Source organism: Pezoporus wallicus, unplaced genomic scaffold (genome assembly GCF_028554395.1).
Source record: "Pezoporus wallicus isolate ANWC-B61680 ecotype Strahan unplaced genomic scaffold, APGP_CSIRO_Pwel_v1 contig_818, whole genome shotgun sequence".
Lineage (NCBI taxonomy): Eukaryota > Metazoa > Chordata > Aves > Psittaciformes > Psittacidae > Pezoporus > Pezoporus wallicus.
The window spans coordinates 6621285-6648352 of NW_026636248.1; the positions used below are offsets into that span (position 1 = coordinate 6621285).

Consider the following 27068-nt stretch of genomic DNA (forward strand, 5'->3'; position numbering starts at 1 on the left):
AGACAGGCTGAGAAAGTTGGGGCTGTTCAGCCTGGAGAAGAGAAGGCTGCATGGAGACCTCCTAGCAGCCTTCCGCTGTCTGAAGGGGGCCCACAAGGATGCTGGGGAGGGACCCTTCATTAGGGACTGTAGTGACAGGACAAGGGGTAATGGGTTCAAACTTAAACAGGAGAAGTTTAGATTGGATATAAGGAAGAAATTCTGTCCTGTTAGGGTGGTGAGGCACTGGAATGGGTTGCCCAGGGAGGTTGTGAATGCTCCATCCCTGGCAGCGTTCAAGACAAGGTTGGACGAAGCCTTGGATGATATGGTTTAGTGTGAGGTGTCCCTGCCCATGGCAGGGGGGTTGGAAGTAGCGATCTTAAGGTCCTTTCCAGCCCTTACTAGTCTGATTCTATGTTGTGACATAACTGTGCCACAGTTGTAAGGAAAAAACATTTTGTCCATACAGGAGACTTGTTTTGTCTGCTGCAGCTTTCTACACTCAGAGCAAGTAGAAGGGAAAACCATCGTTTTATGGACTTCTTTTCATTAGATGGCTAATGGCTGTTTGTAAAATTGTAGGGGATTGGATGTAGAAGGGTGATGATGTTTTGCTTCAAAAGATAAAATGCTTCTTTGTTATTTATCACTTACTGTGCAGTGTGCTGATTTTTGTTTCTAGACCATGTTATCTAGGATAATGCGTTTATCAAGTAGTTTGCCATCAGTCATATCAGCCTGAAGCGGAAGGTTTATGTGGACATAACCTATGCATTTTGCCAGTGGAAGTACCAGTAATTTAGGAGGAGCTGTAGGGCTGCACCTGATTGTTACATGGGCTTTTAAGGATTATGAATCTTATGAGTAACTGGAGTGCTTCTGAGCTGGTGAGCCTGAAAGTATGGGCATGTCTTAGCAAACATTGTAGTATATGTCTCAGAAAATACCCAGTGACACAGCCTCAAAATGCAAATTTCAGACAGTGCACAAGGGCTGCAGAGCTGTAAGCACCTCTGTTCCCTCTGTGAATGCCATTCACTACTGTGAGATTGTAAGATGTTACTTGTGACAAGGTCGTGCTGGGGGCTTTGTTCCTCCAACCTAACTTTGAGCATTTACAGCAGGTGCATAAGTTGGGATCTGAAGGCTCACTTTGAAGTCAATGAAGAGAAATGCATTTTTTTTAAAGCCATTTATTGCCCTTCATTGAATATAAAAGGAGCCAGGGCTAACTAATGTCTGCCCTCGATATCTTAGTGTTGAGCTGTCTGAGATTTGATGAATCTGAATCTGGATGGATGTTCCTCTTGGAACCACTCTTGGATGTTCCTCTTGGAACAGAAGACGGAGCCTGTTCCTGCCAAGAGATGCTCACAGGCTTCAGATTTTAAGCTTGGAAGAGACAGCTTTGAGCAAATGCCCTGTAGTGAAAATGAGGAAGAGGGGAAGGATGTAGCTTTGAAAAGTTTTGTGTTCTGAAGAAGGAAGAGCACTAAGGGAGTCTTTACCATTAGTGCATGCTGCGTGGGGAGCTTGCATCCCTGGGGGGCTGTGTAGTATTGGAACCAGATCCTGATCCAGGGATGATATATTTTAGTTGGTTTTCTCTCATTCCATTTTTACAGAAAATTCTTTTAATAATTCTGTGAAGGTCTTTTAATGGTTCTGTCCCTTTCATAATTTCTTGAGGCAAATAAACTTTTTACGCAATAACCAAACAGCCAGTGGTCAAGGTAAAACAGATTTTTATTTTATTTTTTGAATTGAAATTGTATTAGTAGATTTCATCATTATAGGCTCCAGGACTAGTTTTGGTGTACCAAAACTGCTGTCTGTGCTGTATTCCAGCACATTCATCAAAGTCTGTGGCTTAGCAACTACAAGACTTGGTCTAGTCTTAGAAACTGCTCACTAAAATTGAACCTTAAAAGGATATTGTGGAGGCACTTGTGCATTAATACTGCTTTGTTTTAGAACGTCCTTCGCAACAGGTCCATTCTCTCCCTGTTTAGGAAGCACTGCAGAAAATTCGTCAGAAGAACACAATGAGACGTGAAGTGACTGTCGAGTTGAGTAGCCAGGGATTCTGGAAAACAGGGATACGTTCTGACGTCTGCCAGGTGACTAAACTGAGAGATGTTTGATCTATCTTCTTCCTTGATAGCTGCCATTTATCTCTTGAAAGGGTTTGCTGTGATTCTGTGCTGAAGAATGGAATTAATACCCTTGCCTGAAGATGTATTTATTTAAGGAACTATTCTAGTCTCCCATCCACACACAGAAAAAGGTATTTAAAAATATTAGATTGCTTGCCACTGGTTGATCAGAACAAGGAAGAGAGGATAGGAATGGTCATCTGGATGCTGGTCATTAGCCAAGTGTTGAATCTTATGTAGAGCTCCTGGGGCTTCTTCATCAGCTGGGTTAGTTTTAAATATTTTTATTTTAATAAATTTTTATATTTAGATTTTTTTAAAAAACAAATTTTACATTGGAACATAAATATCTTTTTACTTGAAAGAAAAGAAAGAAAAAACTCCACAATAACTAACTTCTGGATTAAAACAGGTGACCATCAGTAGAATGGTCACCTTTCAGATATTACATTCCATATGCATGACATCTCCAAGGTACAGATCTCTGGCAGATCCTATTGTGAAGTAGTTGACAGCCACCAGCTTTGTGATATGGTAAAAATAAGTGCATTTTTAATATAATATTTGATTAGTAAAATTCAAGTTGTTACAACAGTTAACTTCAAAATCTGATAAGGCCAAAGGGGAAATTCTTACAGGAGAGGAATGCTAATAACTAAATTGCTTTTCTTCTGTCTGAACCATTTCTTGTGATTCTGCTATTGCTTCTGAAGTTGAAGAAAGAGAATAGTGGAACAGTATCTTCTCACATTGCTTAGGAAAATTACAGTCCTTTTCTAATTTTTATCGTGAACTCTATCTATTTTTACAGGTTAAGTAAGCAGTGTAAATTTCTAATTTAGGAGCTTTGAAACAGTTCCGTGTTATTCATAATATCTTCTGTGATTCATCTGTTAATGTCTTCTTCGATTCATTTTGTTGTTGAAGGACAACAAAACATGAGGGAATGATGAAAGTGAAGCTATTTCACATTTTTGTGCCCATCTGCAGCATAACATCTAAATCAGCCAGTTCTGGTATGAAGGTCCTTTGATTTGATTTCTTTGAGAGGCCAAGAGTAGGCAAACTGTGTATCTGTAAAATTAAAGATTGCTGCTGTTGCTACATGCTTTCTTCCAGATTAAAGAAAACTAAAACTTAATATGCATAAATCAACTCTGTGGGCAGAACTAAAGCTCAGTGATTTAAAATTAATACTTTTTAAAAGCATTGCAGTTTGGAAGATTGAAGCTCTTTCAAGTCACTCTAACAGCTTATAGTTAAGCTCCACATAGCAGTAATGACATTGGTCTTTGCAGTCTCAGAAGTGAACCACTTGCAGGGTGAGGAAAAACGGTGAGTGAAGTATTCCAAAAATGTCAAATCATTGTTACCTGCCAGGCTCACTTGAAGTTGTCCAGTAGATAAAGTGCACTACTAGCCACTAAGCTGGGCATCCCTTACTATGCAGTCTGGCCTAATGGGGCCACGCTGAGAAGATACACCTCACATACACCCTCACCCACCGCCACCCATCATTGCCAGTATTGTTACTGGTGTGCTCTCAACGGCAGTGTTAAGTGTTCAGGTGAGAAATCAGGCATTTCAAAATATTTCAGCTCACCTGGTTCTTCTAAGTAGCTTCAGGTCAGGATTGTCTTCCAGCCTTGGGGGATGGTGGTACTAGCTGGGGCACCTGAGAGAGTTCCTGCCTTGCCGTGCCAGCTGCAGCAAGAAAAGAACATGCAGCATCATAGTTAAAATTACATATGTTTAAAAAGAGAAAAAAAGAAAAAAAGTTACTTGTATGTTTATAACCAGATGCAAATACGGTATGGGATGTGGCCATATGGTTTCAGGAGACTTTTTTTAATCACTAGCCATTCTTCAGCCTAATAGAATTTTTAAAGCATGTATTTTGTTTTCTCATAAAGCTATAAATAAGTAAAACATCAGAAACATCAAATAGCTATAATCCAGTTTGATGCACATTAATTGACTCAATCCAGTATTTAGTGCCATGAAAGCAGCACTTGGTCAATATAACTGCAAGAATCAAATTAAAGGCCCTCTGTGTGCTCCCAGAGAGATGTCAATTCTTCATTCAGTGCACCACAGCTGATAAAAATCTAAAACTTTGTATTTCAGTCCTCAAACTTAGGGCTACAAGTATTGGTAAAAATAGTATTAAACCTTGCTTGGGGGACATTTTTTTGCCTAGTGTAGCGGAATATATAAACAGGCAGGGAAGCAGAGTTCCCATGAAACAAGTTTTGGGTTGGCTTTTTGTTGGGTGTAACCCATCTCCAGCCCCCAAATTGCTTCTCAGAAGGAAAGCATAGGAAGCATACCTGTATAGTTTATATGGAGTTAAGAAGGATGTGCCCCTAGCTTACAGATTACCCTAAGAAAACTCTAAATGAGTAACATGGTAACAAAATAAAATTTCTTTGCCTGGAATGTTTTTGCATTTTTCGGCCGCCATTCAGTGATCCAGACAAGTGTTTTGTTTTGGTTTTTTTCTTGCTGCTAATTAGTTAGTTCCATCTGCCAGAGAAGGACCGGGGGTGCTGGTTGACAGCCAGCTGAGTACAAGCCAGCAAGTGTGCCCAGTTGGCCAAGAAGGCCAATGGCATCCTGGCCTGCATCAGCAGCCGTGTGGCCAGCAGAGCAAGGCAAGTGATCATCCCCCTTTACTGGACACTGGTGAAGCCGCATCTCAAATACTGTGTTCACTTCTGGGCCCCTCACTACAAGAATGACATGGAGGTGCCAGAGTGAGTCCAGAGAAAGGCAGTGAAGCTGGTGAAGGGTCAGGAGCACAAGTCTTACTAGGAACGGCTGAGGAAACTGGGGTTGTTTAGTCTGGAGAAGACTCAGGAGGGATCTTACTGCTTTCTACAACTACCTGAAAAGATGTTGTAGCAAGATGGGGGTTGGCCTCGTCTCCCAGGTAACAAGTGATAGGACAAGAGGAGCCTCAGGCTGTGCCAGGGGAAGTTTAAATTGGACATTAGGAAATTTTTTTTCACCCAAAGGATTGTCAAGCACTCGACCAGGCTGCCCAGGGAAGTGGTGAAGTCAGCATCCTTGAAGGTATTTAAAAGACATGTAAATGTGGCACTTGAGGACATGGTACAGTAGTGGAGTTGGCAGAATTAGGTTAATGGTTGGACTCGATGATAAATGATTCTGTGATTACTTTCCAACTATGTTTTCAGCTCTCAAGAATTTTTCAGTCCTTTACTTAAGCAGAAAGTATTGCCGTTGTTTATTCTTAACTTCTCAACCCTGTAACATTCACCAGATTTTATTTTCTGTGGTTCTTTAATGACATGCAAAAATCCGTAACATCATTTATTCCATAAATTATACATAATCTGCTTTATACGCTTGCTTTTCTTGATTCTGCCCACAGTGAACCTTCATCTTCTGTAATCATACACATTCCTTTTTCTGCAATTAATAGTGATAGCCCTCAGATTTTGATTCCCTTAGAACACATCATTCTTTTGAATATATTCCTGTCATGTCAGTAGTTGGAATGATAAGGAGAACTTAAATTTGATGTCAGTGTCACAAAAATGATCATATGCATGAAATTCTTTAAACTGACGTTTTTCCTATAACTCTTACTTTTCACTCTTACGCAGTATTTTTGATGTTGATATCATACTTGCTATACTGCTATACTGATAAACTGTAGTACTTGCTTATTTCAACCCAGTTCCATTTGAAGTCAATATTAGTGTAATATTCCTGCTTTAAAACACAGGAAAAGGGGAGAGTTTTGTTGTTGCAACATAGACTTAGTTAAATTTTTATGAAAATTTCCCTAACAGAAAAACATTATCTGTTTCCTAGATGATCAAACAGCAACCTTTCAGATATTATTTTTTTTTTTTAGCACATTACGCTTGGAAATGCCAGACTACAGCATTTCAGAAAGCCCTTAATTCTTCCTCAGAAGGAAATGAAACAAGGCACTAACAACTGTGCTTGAAAATCAAGTAGCTACTATTGTTTGGTGAAAGCTGGTTAAAGTGATGCATCTTCCTTAATTTTATGAGGCAGAGGGGAAATGATCTTTCTTCATCTTTGGTACTAACCTAAAACCACAGAGCATTAAATGAGAAGGTACAAACATATATCATTGATTTCAGTAATGGCTTATTGAAATTTGAAGTTACTGGTGACCAGATATTTTTTGCTTCTTTCAAAAGACTTCAGTAGAAGACTGGTTTTATGTGTTTGGATGGGGCTTTATGTATTGGATTTTATGTATTTGGGAAGGGCTTTGAGCAGCCTGGTCTAGTGAAGGATGTCTCTGCCCATAGCAGCAGGACTGGAACTAGGTGATTTTTAAGGTCACTTCCAACTCAGACCATTTTGTAGTTCTGTTTATTTATTTAGTCTGGGTCGGGTGGTGTCTCCATTATGATTATACAGATGGAGAAATGTGATTTAGTTAAGTGCTCTGATGATGAAGGTTGGGAAATAGTGGTTTGTTTTTTTTTTTTCTCATTTAAACAAGCCAGTAAAACTTAGTGTTGTGACAAATGGAGAATGTTTGTATTCACAGGTTAGTCAAAACTGAATACTCTGTATAGTGAAATTGAATGCTTTTTTTCTATTGATGTTTTTTAGCATGCGATGATGCTTCCTGTTCTCACCCACCATGTCCGCTACCATCAGTGTCTGATGCATTTGGACAAATTGATAGGCTATACTTTTCGAGATAGATGCTTGCTGCAGGTAAGATATATAAAAAGCCCTACTTGCTGGTTTGTCCTCCTAATATTATAGAGTTTATCCATAACCCTGACTGCTGTGTAAACTGAAGAAATGCATTGCTTTGCCACAACTTGGATGTACTCGATTGCACTGCAATCTTTCAAAAGTTTCTATTATTCCAAAGACTTCTAAATAGAGACATCTGTTGTGCAGGTAGGGATACACCTACCTTTGCTCCAGTGGCAGGTCTGGATTTGCTTGTAATGTTTAGAAAGACAGAAGTATGCTTACTGAAAAGATTGTCAGGTACATTACTATTTCTAAGTTCTATATTTAGATATTTATGAAGAACATGCAGATGATCATACATGCCTTGCTTCTTCCTTTTATAGTCTGCTGTTCCAATTAATAACTTTAGCATTGCCTTTTATTTTGCATTTTAGCAAGTGAAAAGGAATTTGCAAAATTCCGCTCTTGACTTCTGCAAGTATGTGATGAAATTTTTGCATTTACAAACACGGGCAGGAACCGAAGAGAGGAGAATTCCATATTTAAATACACACATGTTACATGACCAGTCATTTGTCTAAGTGCTTATTTGTAAATGATCAGGTCTAAAGGCTGACTTTTGGGGTGGTGGCCCCTTTCCCTTGTGTGCTTTCCTGAAATTACTGAAGGAAAATTGAGACTTCTGTTCAGGATTTCCCCCTGAAATGAACATAAGCTCTCTCCACTGACTGGGGCTGAGAAAGATGAATTTTCTCCAAGTTAAAAAGATGCAGTTTCTGTATGCGTGTAGGGACTTTACTCCTGAGCTACATTAAGCAGAGGCTTATGGGAAAATGTGTTCTAATAGCTTCTCTGTTTTCTAGAAGTTGTTTCTAGAAATAGAGCCAATTTTACAGGGTTCATCCTACTGCAAGTTACATTAGACATTGAGCATCTAGTGGATTTGGTTGTCTGCAGCCTGCCATAGTTTTAATATGAAAGATAAAAATGCAATGATGAAAATCTTCGAAGTGTTGAGACCAAGCATGCAAACCAAAAAGCAAATTGCAATTGAAAATGGAAGAAACCATAAAATCAAGTGTGCCAGCATTAGTAATTTTAGTATTTAGTTATAATAAAAGTACTTTTTAATGCTTGATCCCTATGCAAATTTATTTAAAACCTACAAACATGTTCCAGAAGAGGATGAGCTTTTTAAAATGTATATAACATCAGTCGCCTATTTAAGCATATTGCTTATAAGCATAAGATTATTTGATAATTCTGCATTGATTTTTACCTGTTTCATCAGGATGTATACTTTCTAAAGTACAGATATCTTTGGGCAACAAAGATAACACTAATTTAGCTATTCAGGGAAATGTTTCATCCACTTCAGATGAAGCAGAAGTTGAGAATGTGCATATATGACAAACTTAGTAGTATTAGCAAGGAATTAAAAAGGACTTGGAGAAAGTTCTCATTGTTGATTAGGTGTAATTTTACTCTCTAACGAAATTAAAGTAACCTTCCCTAAGTACTGTTTTGGAAAGCCGTAGACAAGGTTTGAATGAACTACTGTAATGTCTTTGCTCACAGCCCACATCACTAGTCCTTCACTCGTTTCAGAAGTAACTTTCTGCAGCTTGAATTTGCCAGTGTATCTCTTGATTTATATATAAGGTGTGTGTACACATTTATAGATGCATGTTATCTTTAGGTGTGCCTGTGTGAAAGAGAAAATACATGATTTTACAGGGTGGAGTCAGAAAAGCTAGCTGTAGTTCTATATACTGCTGCCATTTTTGTAGTGGTGAAGTCAACAGCAGAGTTAGCTTTGATAATGCTAGATGGTATAAATGGAAACAGATGGAAGAATGATACAAATGGGAACAGGTTGCCCAGAGAAGTTGTGAATGTCCCATCCCTGGAAGTGTTCAAGGCTAGGTTGGATGGGGCTTTGAGCAACTTGGTCTAGTGGAAGGTGTCCCTGTCCATGGCAGGGGCCTGGAACTAGATGAGTTTTAAAGGTCCCTTCCAACCTAAACCCTTCTATGATTCTGCAAAACAGATCAGTCCTGCCATTGCTGTTCAGTTCCAGTTGAAGAGTGGCCACATACAGTCATGAAAAGTTCTTCTGTAAATAACCATGTTAGACATACTTTTTTTTGTTTGTTTGAAGTAGGAAAGTTTTATAGATATTTAAGTAACCTAAATCAGTTATATGAATGGTTGAGAAGCTCTTACTTGTTCATAGTTTTAATATGAATATTTATCCTGCAATGTTAGAGTGAATATATGTTTAAATAAGCAAATGTATTAAAATCAGGTCAGCAAAGCTGCTAAGCAAAATTCTTAGGGCAAATTGACAGTTCATGCTTTTTCTCTTCTAAACTAATTTTTCTTTAAAGAAGAAAACTTGTTGAAAGTTAATTAGTTAAACTGATGATTGGGCATAAATACTGCTTCTTTCTGACATCTGAAATAGTATATACTATGTTAAAATTACTGGAACCAAGCTACTGATGGATGACATCACTTTATAGCCTTTCTTCAAGCTAAAAAATAACAATTATTAGCTACCTGTCTGAGATATTTTTTTTTTCCTTTTATTTGCAAAAATATACCTAAGACTTCTTTTTCCTGTTTGTGCTTCACTACAGCTTGCCATGACTCATCCAAGCCATCACTTAAACTTTGGAATGAATCCAGATCATGCCAGAAATTCATTATCCAACTGTGGGATTCGACAGCCAAAGTATGGAGATAGAAAAGTTCACCACATGCACATGAGGAAAAAAGGTATGCCGTTAACACCTCTACCGTTTTTCTCTCACCCTCAATCAGTAAGAAAACCTTTGTTTATTTATTTGGCCATTGTTCTTCTGAGAGATCCCCTCAGTGGAATATGTCTATGGTTATACACTGACACCAGTGCGACCCTTCTAAAGAAAAAAAAAAATATTTTGCAAATGAATCAGCAGCTAAAGAGCTGAGAAAAAGCAAGGATGATAAATGGGAGGATGTATTTTTTTTTGACTTTCGGCAAATATTGTTTCCTTAATTTGCTGCTTGGCATGGCGATCAAACTTGAGGATATTTTTTAAAAATGTCTCATTAATGTGGTCTAATTGCTGCAGAATATTCCCCTTAATTCACAGAATATATTCCTTAGAAGTATACTCAGCTGTAATGAAGTATTTTTTCGTTGTTGTTTATGTAATGTTTGAAATGTCTTTTTTATGCAAAAATGGTGTTTTTATCTGGCTCTCTGAATGCACAAATACAATAGTACTGTAATGGGACTACGATCAGTTAGGCAGAGATCGTCTGTAAGGATTATTTTTGATGTGAGTAAACCCTGTAAATAACAGGATGATCCATGTGCAGCAGTTACAAAGTAACATTTTAAGTAATTATTTTCTAAGCCTATTCAAATTGACTTAGTGGTTGTTTATTTAATAGTGTATTGTTTATATTCCTAGGGATAAACACCCTGATAAATATTATGTCCCGTTTGGGACAGGACGATCCAGCTCCTTCCAGGTAATGAAAATAATGTTTGCAAGTAGGAAGCTGTTGCAGAGAGAGATGTTTAATAAAAGTAACCAACTTACTGTCAGTAATAGCTTTTGTAAATAGTTGAAATAAAAAGTCATTTTGAATTGACTTTATATTATGAAGATATGCTGAACCTCCATTAGCAGTGACATAATAAATGTTTAGTCATGCCTGCAGAAAGCTCGTGAGGAAGGATTGCACAGATAATTCTATCATTTTTGTTTATGCTTGAAATGAGGAGGACTTTTTAAAAGGCTACCTTAGCTTTCTGCAGAATAAAAAATAAGAATTTTTTGTTATTGTTATTATTGCTATAAATTGGATTCTCCATCATGTTTCCTCATAGTAGTACCTTCCTGTTATGGCATCTTGTCAACATGAGTGTGATACTGAATGTGAGTTTCGCTGATTTACTAGTCCAATTTAAAGACATGTGCAAAACCCATTAATGATGTAATGTAATAATCTTCAAATGACCACTAAGAATTCTGTGTGAATATATAATGTTTAAGATGTGGTTTATAGCCACAGGCACCATGTTTATCCAAAGCGAATAAACAAAGCTCATAGGACTAATGCACGAAGCAGCTGTATGTGAAATCTCATAAATGAACTGGAGGGCAGAGTGTATTTCAGTTAACTAGCGTTGTAACCACGCCTTTTAAGAGTGATCATTTTGGAGGAAGCTTGGGGATGGGAGAAGTTCAAATCTGAATAAATTATTGTTGCAGTGTTCCCCAAATGCTGTTTCAGCTAGACCATGCCCTTCTCTTCAACAGTCCACTTCAAGCTTATTTCACTCCTCTTAAGATAACATGACATAATGCTAAATTGCATTAATTCTCACAAAATAACATAAAAATATAAAATCCCACTTCTGAGATCTGTGTAGGAGCTGTAGTTTTGCTCACACTTTATTGTTTTACACAGCAGAGGTATTTGAATTCTTTCAGCCCATAACAAAGGCCTGCTATTTCAGAAATTAGATTTACTGTATAATTGCTGGGGGAGTGCAAATTACAGTAAAAGCTGTCAACAGTTGCGAAGGATCTTCTGAATTAAAAAAAAAAATCTTGTGGCAATGGCCTTGATTCTTTTACAATCGTGTGAAGTCAAAATGTTGCTACTTAAATGCTTTGATGTGTAGAGCAGAAATTTGCATATATTTGAAGACAAACTCACGTTCTTTTTCAGCTGCTGTGTCCTGTTAGTCCTTTGTTAGATAAGCAGACTGCTTGGAGGAAATGAAACTTTATGCAAAACAAAGGGAAATCAGGAGCAGTGATAGAAGAGAAAGAAAACATAGGAAATACATTATTCTATTAGCTTAATGGCATCTTCAAATGCATCTTCTTGTACAGCCTTTTTTTTCTTTGGATCTGAAAGGAAGTTGCAGAAAATAGGGCATTTAAAGGTGCTATGATGAAAAATGAAAGTACTTACTCCCTTATAGCTTTGCCATACCAATGAATCAGTTGCAGAGTCTTCACACTCTGCAGGTGTTGATATTAATTGCATACACTACTCTATTTGCATGTACAAGACTGAAGCCAGGCTGTTTCAATCACCTGATGCCCTCTGATGGACAAAAGAAATCTGACCTCAGTGCCAGTCAGCGTTACTGTTTCCGTTCTCCATTTGTTAAGTTTTGACAACAGCTCAGAAAGGAACATATGAAAATTTCAAAGGTGGTGGTGTCAGTCCTCAGTTTCAAGATTTATGTAGTGGTTGTTCTGTTTTGGACAGGATTGTAACCCAGAGAGGGTGGGGGAGGCCGCAAGAATGTCTGTCGTGGCTGATTAGCAATCAGCTCTGATTTGCTGTCTTTAATTGTATTGTGTAAATAACCAGAATATGTTACTTAGCTGATAGTAAAATTTTAGATGTTTTTTTTTTCAGGATTAACCACAATGAGCGTTTAGAATTTCTGGGAGATGCTGTGGTGGAGTTCTTAACAAGGTAAATAGGGAATTCTTTAACAGTTTTCACCTTTGTGTGGTATTGTCATACCATTGAGCTTATTAAGCTTTGCACCGTCTGCTTTATGACTGTGTATGTTTGCAATCCTGCCTGATGGTTGGAGCTGCACGCAGCTCTCTTCAAAATTACTTCAGTGCTGAAGATACAAGGAAGATTACAAAAGGAAAAACTAGAGCTTGTTTCGTGGAGTGCAATTTTAAGTTGATTGGAGTTAGAGATTATTCAGCTACAGACAAGTTAACTTTGTACCTGTTGTGTTTTTTTTTTTAAAAAGGAAAGATATTTTTCCTAGCATGCCATTTTGCTTCCATGGGTTCTTTTTTCCCTAGTTGCAAGTAAAAAGCATTGAATGGTAATATTGAATGTGTTGGAGTTCTTATATTTCCAGTTATTAGGGCTACAGTCTACATGTAGGCTTTAATGTCTATATGTAAAGAAAGTAGTCAAATGCAAATATAATTTATTTTAAAGTAATAACAAAAACCTATAATTTGTCAAAAATTGCTCCAGTTTTGGTCTGGTTTGAGTATTCTGAAATTGATGAAAAATACAGGGATATTATCAGTTATCTCCATGGGCCTCTTTCACCTGAGTACTAGAGGCAGGCATTGTACACACAAAAAAAGATTCTAATCCATTTTGAGGTGCTGTGTTCTGCTGTTTTTAATAGGGGACTAGTCTTGTTTGCTGTAAAGCTTCTCTTAAAGCAAGTTTGTTATATGAACTGCCCTTATATCTCAATTCTCTGCTAGCCTCTACTAGCCATTAGCTACTCATTATTAAAAGTCTCTAAAGGTCTCCACTGCCCTTAAAACCCATGGCCTTTTCTCTCATACAACAGTACAGGCTGGAGGTTGTTGAGTTCTGTTGGCTCCATCCAGCCTAAATCAGTAGTATCATTTTAAAGCATTGTGTGCCTGCAACACAGTTTCTCAAGGCTAATTGTTCCCTTGTGCTTTATTCTTCAGCATCCTCTAGGTGTCAACCTTGCTGAACCCACTGCTGCTGCTATGTAGATGCTTTCAAATGAGGGAACTGAATTGTTGTTGCAGGAATTTGGAGAATATGTGCTGCCCAGTAGAGAAACAGCCCCCTGCCTCCCCTACTGCCGGTGCTATCCAGTCAAATATTCCTGAGCATTGTTTTAATGTTTGTTCATTTACCTTATTAGAAGCTGAGTTGTCACCTTGGGAAGGGACCTGTGTTACCATCTAGGATCTGAGAGAAAGGCATTGTTCCCTAGAAGCACACATGATGCATATTTAACCAAATGCTGACAGCACCTGATCTGATATTTGTTTTGCCAGTGTCCATTTGTACTACCTGTTTCCCACTCTGGAGGAAGGAGGATTAGCAACATACCGCACTGCCATCGTACAGAACCAGCACCTGGCGATGTTGGCTAAGGTACAGTTTTATACGTCTCTGTATTTGACACCCAGAGGTAGGATACCATGGATCCTAGCACTAGGGATATACCTGCTTTGAACATCAGTATCCTTACCATGTTTTGTGTACAAGATTTGGGATACAGCAACTCTTTTCAGTTTGAAAGTAGATTCTAAAGATAAGTAGGACTTAGTGTTTTCTTCAAAGGCAGAAGGATAAGTTTTTAGGGTGCTTGAAGGTGTGTGTATGTTTACCTTCATATTGCACAGGTAATGAAGCTGATGGTAGAAATTTAGTGAAGAAAAAGAAACAAGCTGGTCGTTCTATAAAAGGACTTCCTGCTAGAAAATATAGGGAAAATATGGCAGCAGGTGGTAGAGAAAGTAGGGAAATAATAATTTTGCCTGCTTCCTAACCACAGTAATTTTCAGATTCACTGTGAACTATGAAAGAGAAATATGTTAGGCTTTTGGTGAGAACTGTATTATCTCATGGGGAAAATTGAGATGCCTCAGAATTTTATTTCATCTAATTCTGTGAATGACGGAACCTTTTTCATTTCTACATGATACAGGAGGGTGTGAATATGATGTAGAAAGTTTATTAAGTCTCTGTTTGTAGGTAATCTGGTATTCCCTTATTCATACTTGATTTTGCTGGAGTGTTTTTAAAGAAAACAGTCTGACACTTACTGATGTCATGTATTAAGCTGTGCATGCATGCATACATGTCCACTGCTGGTAGTTTTCAAGTGCTCTTTTAATCTTCTCTGTTCATGTTCACTCAGTAATTTAAATAAGCATATCTAATCTTGAGATTTTGGGGGAAAAAATGTATGATTTCTAAAACATCATCTTTTTGCTTAATTCTCAGGAGAGGCACAGCGTAGGGGAGCAAACACAATAATTTTCTTCCAGAGCTTTCTTTAATAATTTAAATAAGCATGAATTGATTGAAATTTTCAGATTGGGGTTTTGTTCTACAAATATGGTATTGAACTACCTGACATTTGAATTCGTGCTACTACTGAAAAACCTGCATCCAAAAGCTCACATTTTCTTAAAGTCTGTTCACAGCCTTTATCACTGTACATGGAGAATTCCTGAATTTTTTTGGAACATTTTTTAAATTGTATTTATTTGTATTAGATGTAACTGTAAATATTAGCTATCTATGTATTCCTCATTTCTGAACTTACCCTTTTTTCCTCTTGTATATCTTACACAGTGTTCCTGGTTTCATCCCCTTTAATTATTCCCTGCAGTATCATGTTGCGTTCAGTTTACTTAATATAATCCTCAGCTCCTCAACTTCTCTTGTGTGTGGAATGCTGTTTTAATTGAGAATCAAATGATAAATTTCTGTAGCTTCTAAGGGGCATTGTAGCAGAAATTTTAAAAGTAATCTGAAACATTTTCTGATAATAAAATGAGAAGAAAAACACATGAGGAAAAAAAAGCTGAATGCAAGCTCTGGAAATAGCAATAAGCCACTGGAGGTGGGGGAGACAAAGCAAACTCTCAAACAACACTTGTTAGCATGAGCAAATGACAATAATCTGTGAGAAGTTTAAATTTGATATAAACCAGCTAATGTTCCATTTTTATGTTGACTCTAACAGGTGCTCCCCACTCTAAAAGTGCAGTGGAACACAGTAGGAGCTAATGTCCTGTGTTCTGGATCAGTGAATAAGCTCTCATTAATTGAAAATGGAACACTCCTTTTTTCCAGTTGCAGCGTGTCTGAGCCATGCACCTCAAACAACATAGTCTTCCTTTTTACATCTTAAATATACTCCAGGAGGATGCAGTTGAAAGTTGATGAGAAATTCGTCAGTAGAAACTTACACACGGTTGTGAAGACCCTACTCTCATACAGACTTTGCAAGATGGAGAAATCTCTTCTTTAAAAATCTCAGTAATGATTTTGTGTTATGAAGATGACTATGTAAAGAGAATCTAGTGGCTTTTGCATGCATTTCTATAGCAGGATTATCAGATAATATGTAGGATATCTGACTCACTACCTGAGATTCTGACTGGCAGGAACAACTATGGTATAGGCAGCAGATGAATGTTAATGATGCACATAGGTGGCACTGTGGATTAAAATATCAAGTCTTCTGCTTGCAGTGCCTAGAGGCCATTGTTACTGCCACTTGTTGACACTCTTAAAGGAAAAAACACATGTTCAGTGGATTGTGTCTACCAGAGTTCTTGTTCCTCACTATTCTGCTTTCTTATTCTTGTAGACAGAATCTTTTTCCTCAGTGTTAACTTCCCTCCCTTTGAATGTCCCTTTGGTATTTCTGAAAGTAAATTGCATGAGGGCAAACTGCCAGCAAGAAACAAAGCACATTGTACCACCCAGTTGGTATAAGCCTATTTTTCTGTGACACCCTCAGCCCCCATCTTGAACTCATTCCTAAATCTCCCTAGTAAAATTTTTTGATCTAGCTTCCCTTGAGAATTTGGTTTGATAATTCCTAGCATTCCCATGCTATCAAACTCTAGTTGCTTGCCTCTGATAAATATGAAGTCTTCTAATTTTAGCATATGTGTGTGAATTGAAACTATGGAGAAAAGCTTCAAAGTTCCCTCAAACCCAGTTGATGCATAGTAGTGTCATGAACTCTGGTGACTAGACCTGGTACTCTTGTACTTCTAAAACCATGGTTTTATCTCTTTCCACATATTCTGCAGAAGCTGGAGCTAGATCGATTTATGCTCTATGCTCATGGGCCAGACCTTTGCAGGGAATCGGATCTCCGCCATGCTATGGCCAACTGCTTTGAAGCCCTAATAGGTAAGGCATGTGTATTTGTGTGTGCAGAGTTGTTTTAATATCTTTACATGCCATGTTGACTGTGGTGGAGGAGACATGGGTCTGTCTTGATTAGTGTTAGTAAGGGTAGGCGATAGTAAAGCTTCTTAAATCTTCTTTGTCTCTTTCGTGCACATATACTGAGTGTGTAACATAAATGTGAAGTATTACAAAGGAAATCTCATCTTCCATACCCTGCCTCCCATGTGCTGAAGACGCACCCATTTCATAGGGTTGTGGTGCAGCACTGCTGTCCACCACCACAGAACTCCACCTCTCATGAGCCACCACCCTGCCACCCGCAGTTATCTGAGGGGAGTAGTTCAGTCACTGTGAAAAGTCACGGCAAAAAAAGGGCAGGTTCACTGCTTCCAGTAGGACTTGCACAGAACTCCAAAATGCAGAGTCGCATTTCAGCCCTGCATTTTAAAACTGCAGCTTGCTTTCTGAATGCACCAGGCACTCCCAACCAAGTCACCAACCCGCTTCCAGCCTGCCCTGCTGACCTCCTGTGAATTAAATGTAACATTTGCCAAGAGAATACTTTTTGGTCTTTGCATTCTCCTTACAAATAAAAAGTAAGGCAGTATGCCACAGCTGGTGTAATAGAGCTACTAAAACTCTAGCTGAGGGTGAAGGGGAGTTGTGTCAAATTTGCTGGTGGACATTATGATGCTGATTAGTGACTGGCTGTGCTATTTGATAAATTTATGTTGGAGGAGAAATCAGGAGTGCCTGACTACAGTTACCAAATAAGGCAGCAGTATGGTGGAAATCTGATCCATTGTATCCACACAAGCTCTATTTTAAATAGCATATATTTATAAAACTTCTTTGAATGCACAAAGCAAGCTAAATCTCACTGATTTGGCTTCATATTCATGCAGATGTACTGTACACAATATTAGCTATGGCAATGGTTTATTCCGCATCCAGGTCTTTACATACTACAGAAGCTCCTAAAGCATTTTGTCCCACTTTGAAAAACAGATGATAGTTGGCTTACACATCAACAGTTCTATGCATTCTGCCTTGGGCTAAATTGCATTTCATCTTATCAAGAAATAAGAGTTTTCTTTTTAACTCTGTTTTTGCTTTCCATGAGTGCTTTGATCTTTAATTTAAAAATAAATAGAGGAGGAACACTAGATATGTATCTGTGGCTTTGTTCATATACTTGAGCTTGTCTAGGATGTAATGACGAGGACTATTTGGCCACCACTGAAATCTGCTAAAAGAGCAGGCTTGCAGTTTAACCTCCTATACAAAGTTGTTCACAAAGTTAATTGAGCTAAATTGAGTTAAATAAGGTTTTGTCAGGCCCATACCTTACATCTGGGAACTTGTTAAGGGACTATAAAAGTATACATGGGATCTGGAGCTCCTACTTGAGAACATTTGTAGCAGTCTGGTGCTTCTTCCCCGAGATGAAGAAAATAACTAGAAGTATAGGCAGGTTGTCTTGGGCCTGTTTGAAATTCTGTGCTCTCATCATATGTCTCCGGCAAGATAGAAACCCCAAAACTTCTCTCCTTCAGAGAGTCCAAAGAGAGCAACTGACCTACTGAGGAATTAGAAGGGGAGAGGGGAGTGAGGGTAGGGACGGAGAGTTACAGAAGGCAGACCATGTTCCTTCTGTATGTATGTACTAAAGAAAGTATGCTTTTAAAAATTGAATGTATTGAAGAAGGCAGAGATTTTCTAAGTATTAACGCCTTATTGACCTTTGAGGTATTGGTCCCCTCATGCAGGAGCTGTTTATCTAGAGGGGAGCCTAGAAGAAGCAAAACAATTATTTGGACGTTTACTCTTCAATGACAAGGTATTTATGAATATATATGATTTTTTTTCATTTAAAAAATAGCTGAAGACATGATTTCTTCTCTTTTGCTTTACTTGAGAATCACAAATGAACAGATACATAAACCTTTTGTACTTAGTTCCTGGAAACTGAATGTGGCATAGCATGCTTGGGACAGCAAGCTGCACTGGCTCAGACAAAAAAAAATTGGTATTTCCTCAGGTGTGTTGTTTGTTGGTTGGCTTAGGTAGGAATGGACGGGTGGCATGGGGACCCTGCAGACTTCCATTCAATATGCTGATCTAACAACGGAGATGGGTGTTGTGCATCCAGGAGGCATGCTTTGGGAAGGGATGCACATGTAGAGCAACTGTTCTTGTTTCATAATTTAAATCATCCCACCACTAAAAGTTTTAAAAATATATTTGAAAAAAAAATACAGGGGATTTCATCCAGTGTTTACTCACTTGTGTAATTAAAGTCTGATCCATTCTTGCATACTGTGTCTTAGGTCACTGTTAGTTGGAATTTAACCTAAGAGAAGTAACCAGTACATACTGCTGGGACAATACACATGGCAGTGGTGATGGGATGAATTATATAGTATTTTCCTCTTGAAAGTCTAAGTCTGTGAAATGACAAAGCTTATTAGAGATAAAAACGTTTTGAAGCCTATTGTAACTCAGTGCTTATTTGCTGCTCAGTGCCTGTAGTGAAAAAGCCTATACGAAATAGAAGGAAATAAGTGGGTATTTTCTTTTCTAGTCCTTGCCTTTGGTGAAGTCAAACTTGCTACTGAAGAGTACTTGCAAATAAAGTTAGTCCTGAGGCTTAAATGAATCTTTTTCTTCCTTTAATCACTTTTTATTTGGTTCAAGGTTTTTTCCACCTCTTTGACACAAGCTAATTGGGAAAACTACAGGCAGTTTGAACAGCAAATACACAATTTTAAAAATTAGTTTGCCACCACTATTGAATTTGCAATAAGCAGGGTCAGCATCTGAAACAGTTCAGTATTTCAAGTAATGACATTTTATTTAGTACTGTGGAATTTGTTAAATGACTCCCTTGAGCATTGAAGGCATTTCTCTATGTTTGCAGGACCTGCGGGATGTATGGCTTAATTATCCACTACATCCACTCCAAGTAAGTGTATCCCTTTTTGCAACAAATTTTATAGCTCAGTTTAATTTTCTGGGATGCTTTCCCATAGGTTTCCATTTTAATGACATCTCAGAAATTTTGCTACACAGTAGCCAAAGGGTATCTATATTTGCCTTTGTGTTTTGTTTTTTCCTGGGGGAGGGGGGGGGGGGGGACTGGTGAAAGTGGGTGGTGGTGTTATAGGTAATGAGTGTCTGCCTCTGAGGATTAATCACTCACCTTCCCTTGACTTGTGTTTGATATATAACTGTATTTACACCACAAATCTAGTGAGAGGTAATGTTTTGGTGTCTTTTTGTTCATGTTCTTGAAGTTGCAGGAAAACTGGTACAAAATCGGTCTGCATACATATTTTTTTTACCCGAAATTAAGACTGAAATCTTAATAGTAGGAAGACAAGTTAGTTGAATGGAATAAGAGTGTGATTCTGATTTTTGTGTGTGTGTGTGTGCAATGATATCATGGCTGTTTTGGTGATTCCAGTAGCTTTATTACCAAGTAAACACTGAAATTATGAAAGTATCTGAAGGCTGATTTATCCTCCATGTATTGAAGGATACAAGTTTACAAGGCTAGAAGTTGGGAGAATGGTTTTCCAGTCCTTTTTCCCTGACTGAATTCTGGGGTAGACCCAGAGTAAATCACAGAGGCCATCTGCGCTGTAGCTTCTTGTTTTCACAGCAGACATGGTAGTATTTTCTGGCTGTGCAGGGGTGCTGCAAGAATAGCTGTATTCAAATCATCATCCAGTCAGTAAGGTTTTCAGGGTCATACGAACATCTGAGAGGTTTCTTTTGTACAACCAAACCTCTGATGTTTCGTGCAGTCAGTTTGACTTCTTTGAAACTTTTTATGAGCACACCCTTTCAGCAGAAGGACACTTTGAGGCCTCCATCTGAAATGTCATATATATTTGTACGAATTTTGCAATGGGTACATAGACCAAGTCTTCAGCCACAAATCAGTGCACATGAAGTGTTTTTATGACCCACTCTCTTAAGTGCAAATAGAAGAGTCTTAATGGGAAGATAAGCTTCCGAGATTCAGCACTACCTATCCTGCATGTAAAGACAAGTCCTACCTCACAAATGAAGAGGAGATTTTAGAGGAGACAAAAAAATATATAATGTCGCAGATGGTACTGTATGCTGGGTTCCTAACTGGCTGTTGGAAAGGCACTCACAAAAAGCTTTTAAAAATGTGGTGGTGTTTTTAAAAAAGCAGAGAATAATTAAAAAGAAGCAACCCTAGCAAATACTGTCAGTGCTTACAAGATTTAAAGGAATGGCTGAAACATAAGAAATGGAGGAGTCAAATGACACATCTTACAAGGAATAGAGGTCACTGGCAGATTTCCCTAGGGATCTCTGCTGAAGTGCAGGCTGTTCACATCAACAGTCTGGGAAAGAGGATGAATAGTGAGGTAGCAGTCTGTTGACAATACCAAATTATTCAGGTTAGCAGTGACAGTAGGAGGCTGAAGAATTGCAGTCTGATTGTGAGAATGCAGGAGTGCCTAACTATGGAGTAAGAAAGCATATGAAGTTCTGTGTGGGTAAACATAAATGACTACATAAGGAAGCAAAAAAGCAGTCTCAGCTCCACATGCAGCTGAACTCCAAACTGACCATTATCACCTGAACATGGGATTTTGATGCTGAACTCAGGACACCAGGGTATGTAGTTCTGTGAAAACGCCAGCTGAAAGCTCAGTGGCTTTTAAGGAAAAAGACAAATTGAATGTAATCAGTTAATAGAGAAGGGGCAGGCAACAAACCAAAATAGATCTTAATGCCACTTTAGAAAGCTGTGGCTATTCTTATTTTTCCTTTAGGCATCCTCATCTGTACGATTGCTCCTATAATGCATTGCTATAAAAGAGGGGTGCCCAGAGTGGCTGGAGGAAATGCTTAAGCAATTTCCCAGATCCAGAAAGCCATTTAAATGTCACCACATCAAGGACATCAGAAAAGAAACTGATAAGATGCTGACCCAAAGTGACAATTTTAGTTTTCTTGTGTTATTGTGCCCTTCTGAATTTCATATACTAAGTATTTATTCTTGATTTTTTGATACTAAAAGAAAGTCAGAGAAATAGATTTGAGTTTTTGTCTCATCTTGACATGCTGTCAGTCTGCCAGCGTATTTTTGAAATTTTTGAATCTGTTGCTCAGTTGCAAGCAATGTGATACTAGAAAACTCAGACATATCTGACTGTACATGTTTTAGCAAAGTAAGTAGTAGTCCTTGCTATCCAGATGTAGAGACAAGACCATATAAGCAATATGTTATAAATGTCTCAAATGGTAAAAAAACATTTATCAGAGCAAGCACCTTCTTTGAGTACTAATTATCCAAGACAAAAAGCCAAAGCAAACTCAGTTTTCTTAGTTAATCTGTCCACAGAATGACGAGTTCACTGTATTCTTTGCCCTTGGCTTACAGAAGACTTCCTCTTCTCTGAAAAGTTCTGAAACAGTGTCGGTTTGTAATTATTTGGACTTCATTTTATTTACAGCTGCAGGAGTCTAACACTGACAGGCAACTCATTGAGACCTCTCCAGTTCTTCAAAAGCTGACAGAGTTTGAGGACGCAATTGGAGTCATCTTTACTCATGTTCGGCTACTAGCACGCGCATTCACTCTGAGGACAGTAGGCTTTAACCATCTGACTCTGTGAGTTTGCAGCGAGTCCTCATGTAGCTCTTGTAGCATGTTGGTCCTTATGTTAATATCCCAAATAGCTTTCTTTGTAAACAAACTGTAGATGATATATTTCTTCTCCAGAAAAGAATAGAGCAGCTATGGCTCAGTAAAGCCTGCCTAGCTCAGTATCCCATCTCTAACAGTAGTCAGTAGTGGATACCTTGGGAAAGACTATAGAAAATGTTAGAGAGCCATCCTATTGTTTCTTCTGAGCTTCCTGCATCACTGATATTTGCACATCACTCCTGAGACAGTAGCAAAACATACTTGGAGGGTACATTTGGATAGAGGAAATAAGTAAAATCATGCCCTTGGTCCAGGTGCAGCCCTTGTGTTCTGTGGTGTGTAGAGCTGCCAGGCCCCATTTTAAAGCAAACAGTAGAGCTGTACCAGTGATTACCCACTCCAGGATCACATGAGTTTAAATCCTGATACTGTTATTTCTCATGAACGGGCAGATCTTTTTCTCTTTTGAAGTTGTTTCATTCATTAGTTCACTTTCTTCTAAGCTGCAGGTAGTGACCTTATCTCATTACCAACTTGATGTCAGCTGCTCTTCTCCTTCATTTAATCCCAGATCTGTGATCTAATAATTGTGTTTATATGTAGCTACCCTGATTTGCTTTCTCCCTGAAAGTTGGTGTTACAACAGTAATGAACTGTGTTTTCATCTCACCTGGTTAACACTGTAAGACTGTCTTAAATGCATTTGGAAATGAGCAATGCACACTTTCATATCACTATTTTAATTTGCATGTGCATGCTGGTTTTGTTTCTTCCTCCGTGAGTGCTTATTGATTTTGCTGCATTGATGTCTCATTTTTCAGAGGCCACAACCAGAGGATGGAATTCCTGGGTGACTCCATAATGCAGTTGGTAGCCACAGAGTATTTATTCATACATTTCCCTGATCATCATGAAGGGCACTTAACGGTAAGACTGCCATCAATCATGCTTTCCAGAAGAGCATGAGTGGGATGGAGACTGAAATTATGGGAATAGCTAGTGAATTATTCTGGATTTGATTAACAAAAGAAGCCTCAGCAACCACTGCTCTTAATAAGGCTTTGTTCATTTTAAGTCATGAGCCCTGCAATGAATAGGAAACAGTGATTTATGAGCCCAGTGCAACAATTTTTGTTCTGTCTGTGAAATGGATTAATAATTTAAAGGATGTCAGTGATGAAATTGGGACAGAAGACTAGTTCTTTTTTAAAGATGGGTGTCTTAAACTGCTTATTTAAAATAGGCACATGACATTTTTTTATTCATGACGTCTAGTCTGTTGAACCTGCAACCAGGCAGGGTTATGTTTGCTAATTAAGAAGTTTTTACAATCTATTTTAGACTTTTTTTCCTGTTGTCTTCAACCTGGAGCTCATCTGGTAGCTTTTGAATTTAATTTTACTGTTGATTACTGTAGCCTTTCTGCCTCTCACATCTAGACTCTGAAAAAAAAACAGTTTAGGGCTCTTTCAGCATTTCACAGTACTTCAAACATAGGGTGGTATTATATGGAGGTTTTTTCCTGATTGATTCATTTAGTACTCCAGCTAGACAGCTGTGGCTTTGTGTTAGAAATTTTCTTAGCCTTACAAAATTTTCCTCAGTTATCAAGTCTTGAATAAAAAAAAAACAGTACAGGTATCAGGAATGTGAGTCGTCTCCTAGTTAAAATTAGGAAGTGACACTGTAGGTTTCTTAGCTATTTGGAATGTTTTTCTCAGATCAATAAAGGGATGGTGATGCCAAGTCTCTAGTAGGCAATGTGTTTTCAAGAATATGCTTCTTGGGTCGTTTGGGGTAAAGCTGTTTACAAGAAAAAGGTACGTGCTCTGACTAAAAATAATTTTAATTTTTCTTCACCAATTCTTAAGTTTAATTTACCTCTGTATGGAACCTTCTACACCATTCAGGAGATAGAGTAAAGTCTGAGCTTTTGAAGTAAAAGTTAAAAGGGGAAGAACCTTGTCATATTCTTCACAAGAAACAAAAGCCTAAGGCAGAAATCCAAGACTAGTGGAGTTTTTTACTTTATAGGGGACTTTTAACAATGTAGGCATCAATGTGGTTATAGTAAGGTAATCTTTCAAGAACTATTAGGCAGGAAGGATATGAAGTGTTGCTATTAATGGGTGCAAATACGCAGAACAAGGATAAGATCATCTTCATTTTGCTTAATTTAATGATTAGAGCATGTAAGAACAAATTGCACAGTCCACAGTTCATAGGGGAAACTACAAAGCTAGAGCAGAATGAACGCTGAAAACACGTAAAGATACTAAGAACACTTCGGAAAATAAATTCAACTCTGGGGATGTGCATGCAGTGAAAAAAAAAATTGTCATTGAATATTTTTAAATGAAAAGAGGCTTGTGATAAAGGAGACTAATGATGGATCTGAAGAGAAACAGTAAACACTGAGCTCTTTTTTTCCTGTTATCTGGGAATGTACTTACCTTTGAAATAATAACAGAGCATCCCCTGAATGGTGTCAGTAGTACTGAGGGCAATTTTGGCTAAGGATAGGAAGATTTGACTAGCAATGCAGTGGTTTACCAGTGTGCTGTGATTACATGTTGAGAAATGACTGTAAACTAACTATATTAAAAAAAAAAAAAAAAGAAAGGAGAACATAGTCTTGTCTACACATTTTGAGAAAGTCAAGTGATCTACTAAAAAAGAGGATGAAATTTTGTTAGCTGTTGGAAGATAGTACTGGCTTATGCTACAGTCATGGGTAGTAGTAAGTTGCGTGATGATGGAAGGATAATTAAAAAAAAATTAAATTGCTTTGTAATTAGTTTTAAGCTCCAGTTGAGCATCCATCACATATTACAGCATCTGCAGTGATGCAGGCTGTGTGTTGTCAGAATTGAGACTAGCTCTAAGAAAGTTGCTGAAAAGGCACACATACTGTGTCTTTGACGTATCAGTAACGGGAACTGAGTTTCCTGCAGTAGAGGACACACTTGTAGAGGAGTCAAATTCTAATACAGAGCAAGTTGATAACCACAGTACTAGAAGTATTACTGGTTTGGTGGGGTTTTTTTCTTTCCATCTTTAGTTAACTATATAGTGTATACATAATTGCTCTTTGTTTTAGGACACTACTTACCATGATTAGGGGTCCCATCAGAATGAATACTCTGCAAACAACACCTTAGAAGAGATCCTTCTCCTGTTACAGGAAACAGATTTTTGTCATGTTACCGCACTTATTTCTCTTAGGTTGCATATCTAATTAGGAATTTGTTGGGGAAAATATTGTTATTTTATCTTAAGGGCATAACCGAGCTTTGGAAAGGAACAAGTAGAAGATAAGTTTAAGCAGAGCTTAGGGAGGCAGGTAATAATCCTGTCTGCAGTCTGCCTAGTTTGTGAAGATCAAGTTGTGAGTATGGGCTTCATACATCATTGCCAAACAAATTATGAACATATTGTTCTTTATTTATCTGTTGTCAGAGATGAAGTATCAAGTGCAGCAAATAAATCTTGATTTTTTGTAAGCTCAGTTGACATGCTGGAGCCAGGTAGCATATAACTTGTATCTAATAAGCTGAGCAAATGTGATATGGAAGACAGCGAAAAAATGTTCATGCAGCTTCTCAACTCTAGATTACACGTAAATGGTGGGAAGGAGGGACATTCTTTCCTTTTCACCCCCACCTCCTATAATATCCCTGATTTCTTAAATTAATGTTGTTTTATTTAAAGCAAAAAGGAACAGGAAAAAATCTCAGCTTAGCCAGTGGTTCAGAAAGTTTTTTGGAGCTGTAAGATTCCAAAATATTCCTTTAAGGGATTGTATCTTTGGTAGAGCTCCATGTTTATTTAAGTAATCTGCCTAGAGCCAGGGTTAAGCATTTTGGGGAGCTCCGCTGGACAACCAGGTGTCCTGGATGTCTTCATACATTGAAAATGTTAGAGCCAAGTCTTTGTCAGGGATGCAATAGCTCAGGTATACTGCCTTCAGTAGAGCAAAAAGTACATACAGGCTGCCCAGCTATGCATTTTGTCTTGCCAAAAACGAATGGAGTGGCTTCCTCACCTGCTTGTCCTGAAACACTAGACTGTCTTGCTTTAATGCACATTTGTTTTAATTGCTGCCTATGAATTTCTTATTTGTTGGATACTAGGGACTGCTCTACTGACTCCAGAAGATTATATGTTTAGACTTTCTGTGAAAAAATACATGTAACTGTGTGTTACTTAAACTAGAAAAATGCAGATTAGCTGAAAAAGTACAGGACTGATTAAGCTATGGTATATGATTACAAAGAAGCTCACAAACAAGCATTTTAAATGCAAGACACATCTATGGAAGTGATATGGCCATAAAATAAATGACATTTGGTGAGAAGAATTGAAACAGAAGGAAAAATCAGCAGTAGAAAGAAGTGTGTTTGTGTATTTATGTAAATTACTTGAGGTGGGCTGAAACAAAATGTCAATAAGCTGAGAAATGAGAATCTACAAGGATAAAAGTAACTTTTCTCCCTGCCTCTCCAAACCTTTCATGGTTTGATATTGCTAATTGTTACGACTGAGTGGAACCTTTTCTGTTGCAGTTGTTGAGAAGTTCTTTGGTGAACAACAGGACGCAGGCCAAAGTGGCTGAAGAGCTGGGTATGCAGGAATTTGCCATCACTAATGACAAGACAAAAAGACCTGTAGCTCTTCGAACTAAGACTTTGGCTGATCTTTTGGAATGTGAGTTAATTTGGTTGTAACAGCCAACTTACGCAATTTGTGCAATTTCTTCTTCCTCAGGGCTTGGTTAAGGAAGCCGTTAGAAATCCCCC

The 27068-nt window shown here is 38.1% G+C and overlaps 1 protein-coding gene across 2 annotated transcripts in view; it reads left to right on the top strand.

Annotated features, from left to right (window-relative positions):
• The window catches only part of DROSHA (drosha ribonuclease III), a 68887-nt gene that overhangs the window by 34449 nt on the left and 7370 nt on the right, over positions 1 to 27068 (top strand). For both annotated transcript variants that reach the window (XR_008970918.1, XM_057399420.1), the window contains exons 16-27: positions 1995 to 2102; positions 6765 to 6872; positions 9503 to 9641; positions 10325 to 10385; positions 12300 to 12359; positions 13688 to 13787; positions 16472 to 16574; positions 18344 to 18414; positions 19495 to 19539; positions 22076 to 22233; positions 23091 to 23196; positions 26835 to 26976. Coding sequence is in view for 1 of the 2 variants with exons in the window: in XM_057399420.1 (XP_057255403.1) it covers positions 1995 to 2102; positions 6765 to 6872; positions 9503 to 9641; positions 10325 to 10385; positions 12300 to 12359; positions 13688 to 13787; positions 16472 to 16574; positions 18344 to 18414; positions 19495 to 19539; positions 22076 to 22233; positions 23091 to 23196; positions 26835 to 26976 (1201 nt within the window). In the remaining variant the exon portion in view is untranslated. The remainder of the gene's footprint in view (positions 1 to 1994; positions 2103 to 6764; positions 6873 to 9502; positions 9642 to 10324; positions 10386 to 12299; positions 12360 to 13687; positions 13788 to 16471; positions 16575 to 18343; positions 18415 to 19494; positions 19540 to 22075; positions 22234 to 23090; positions 23197 to 26834; positions 26977 to 27068) is intronic.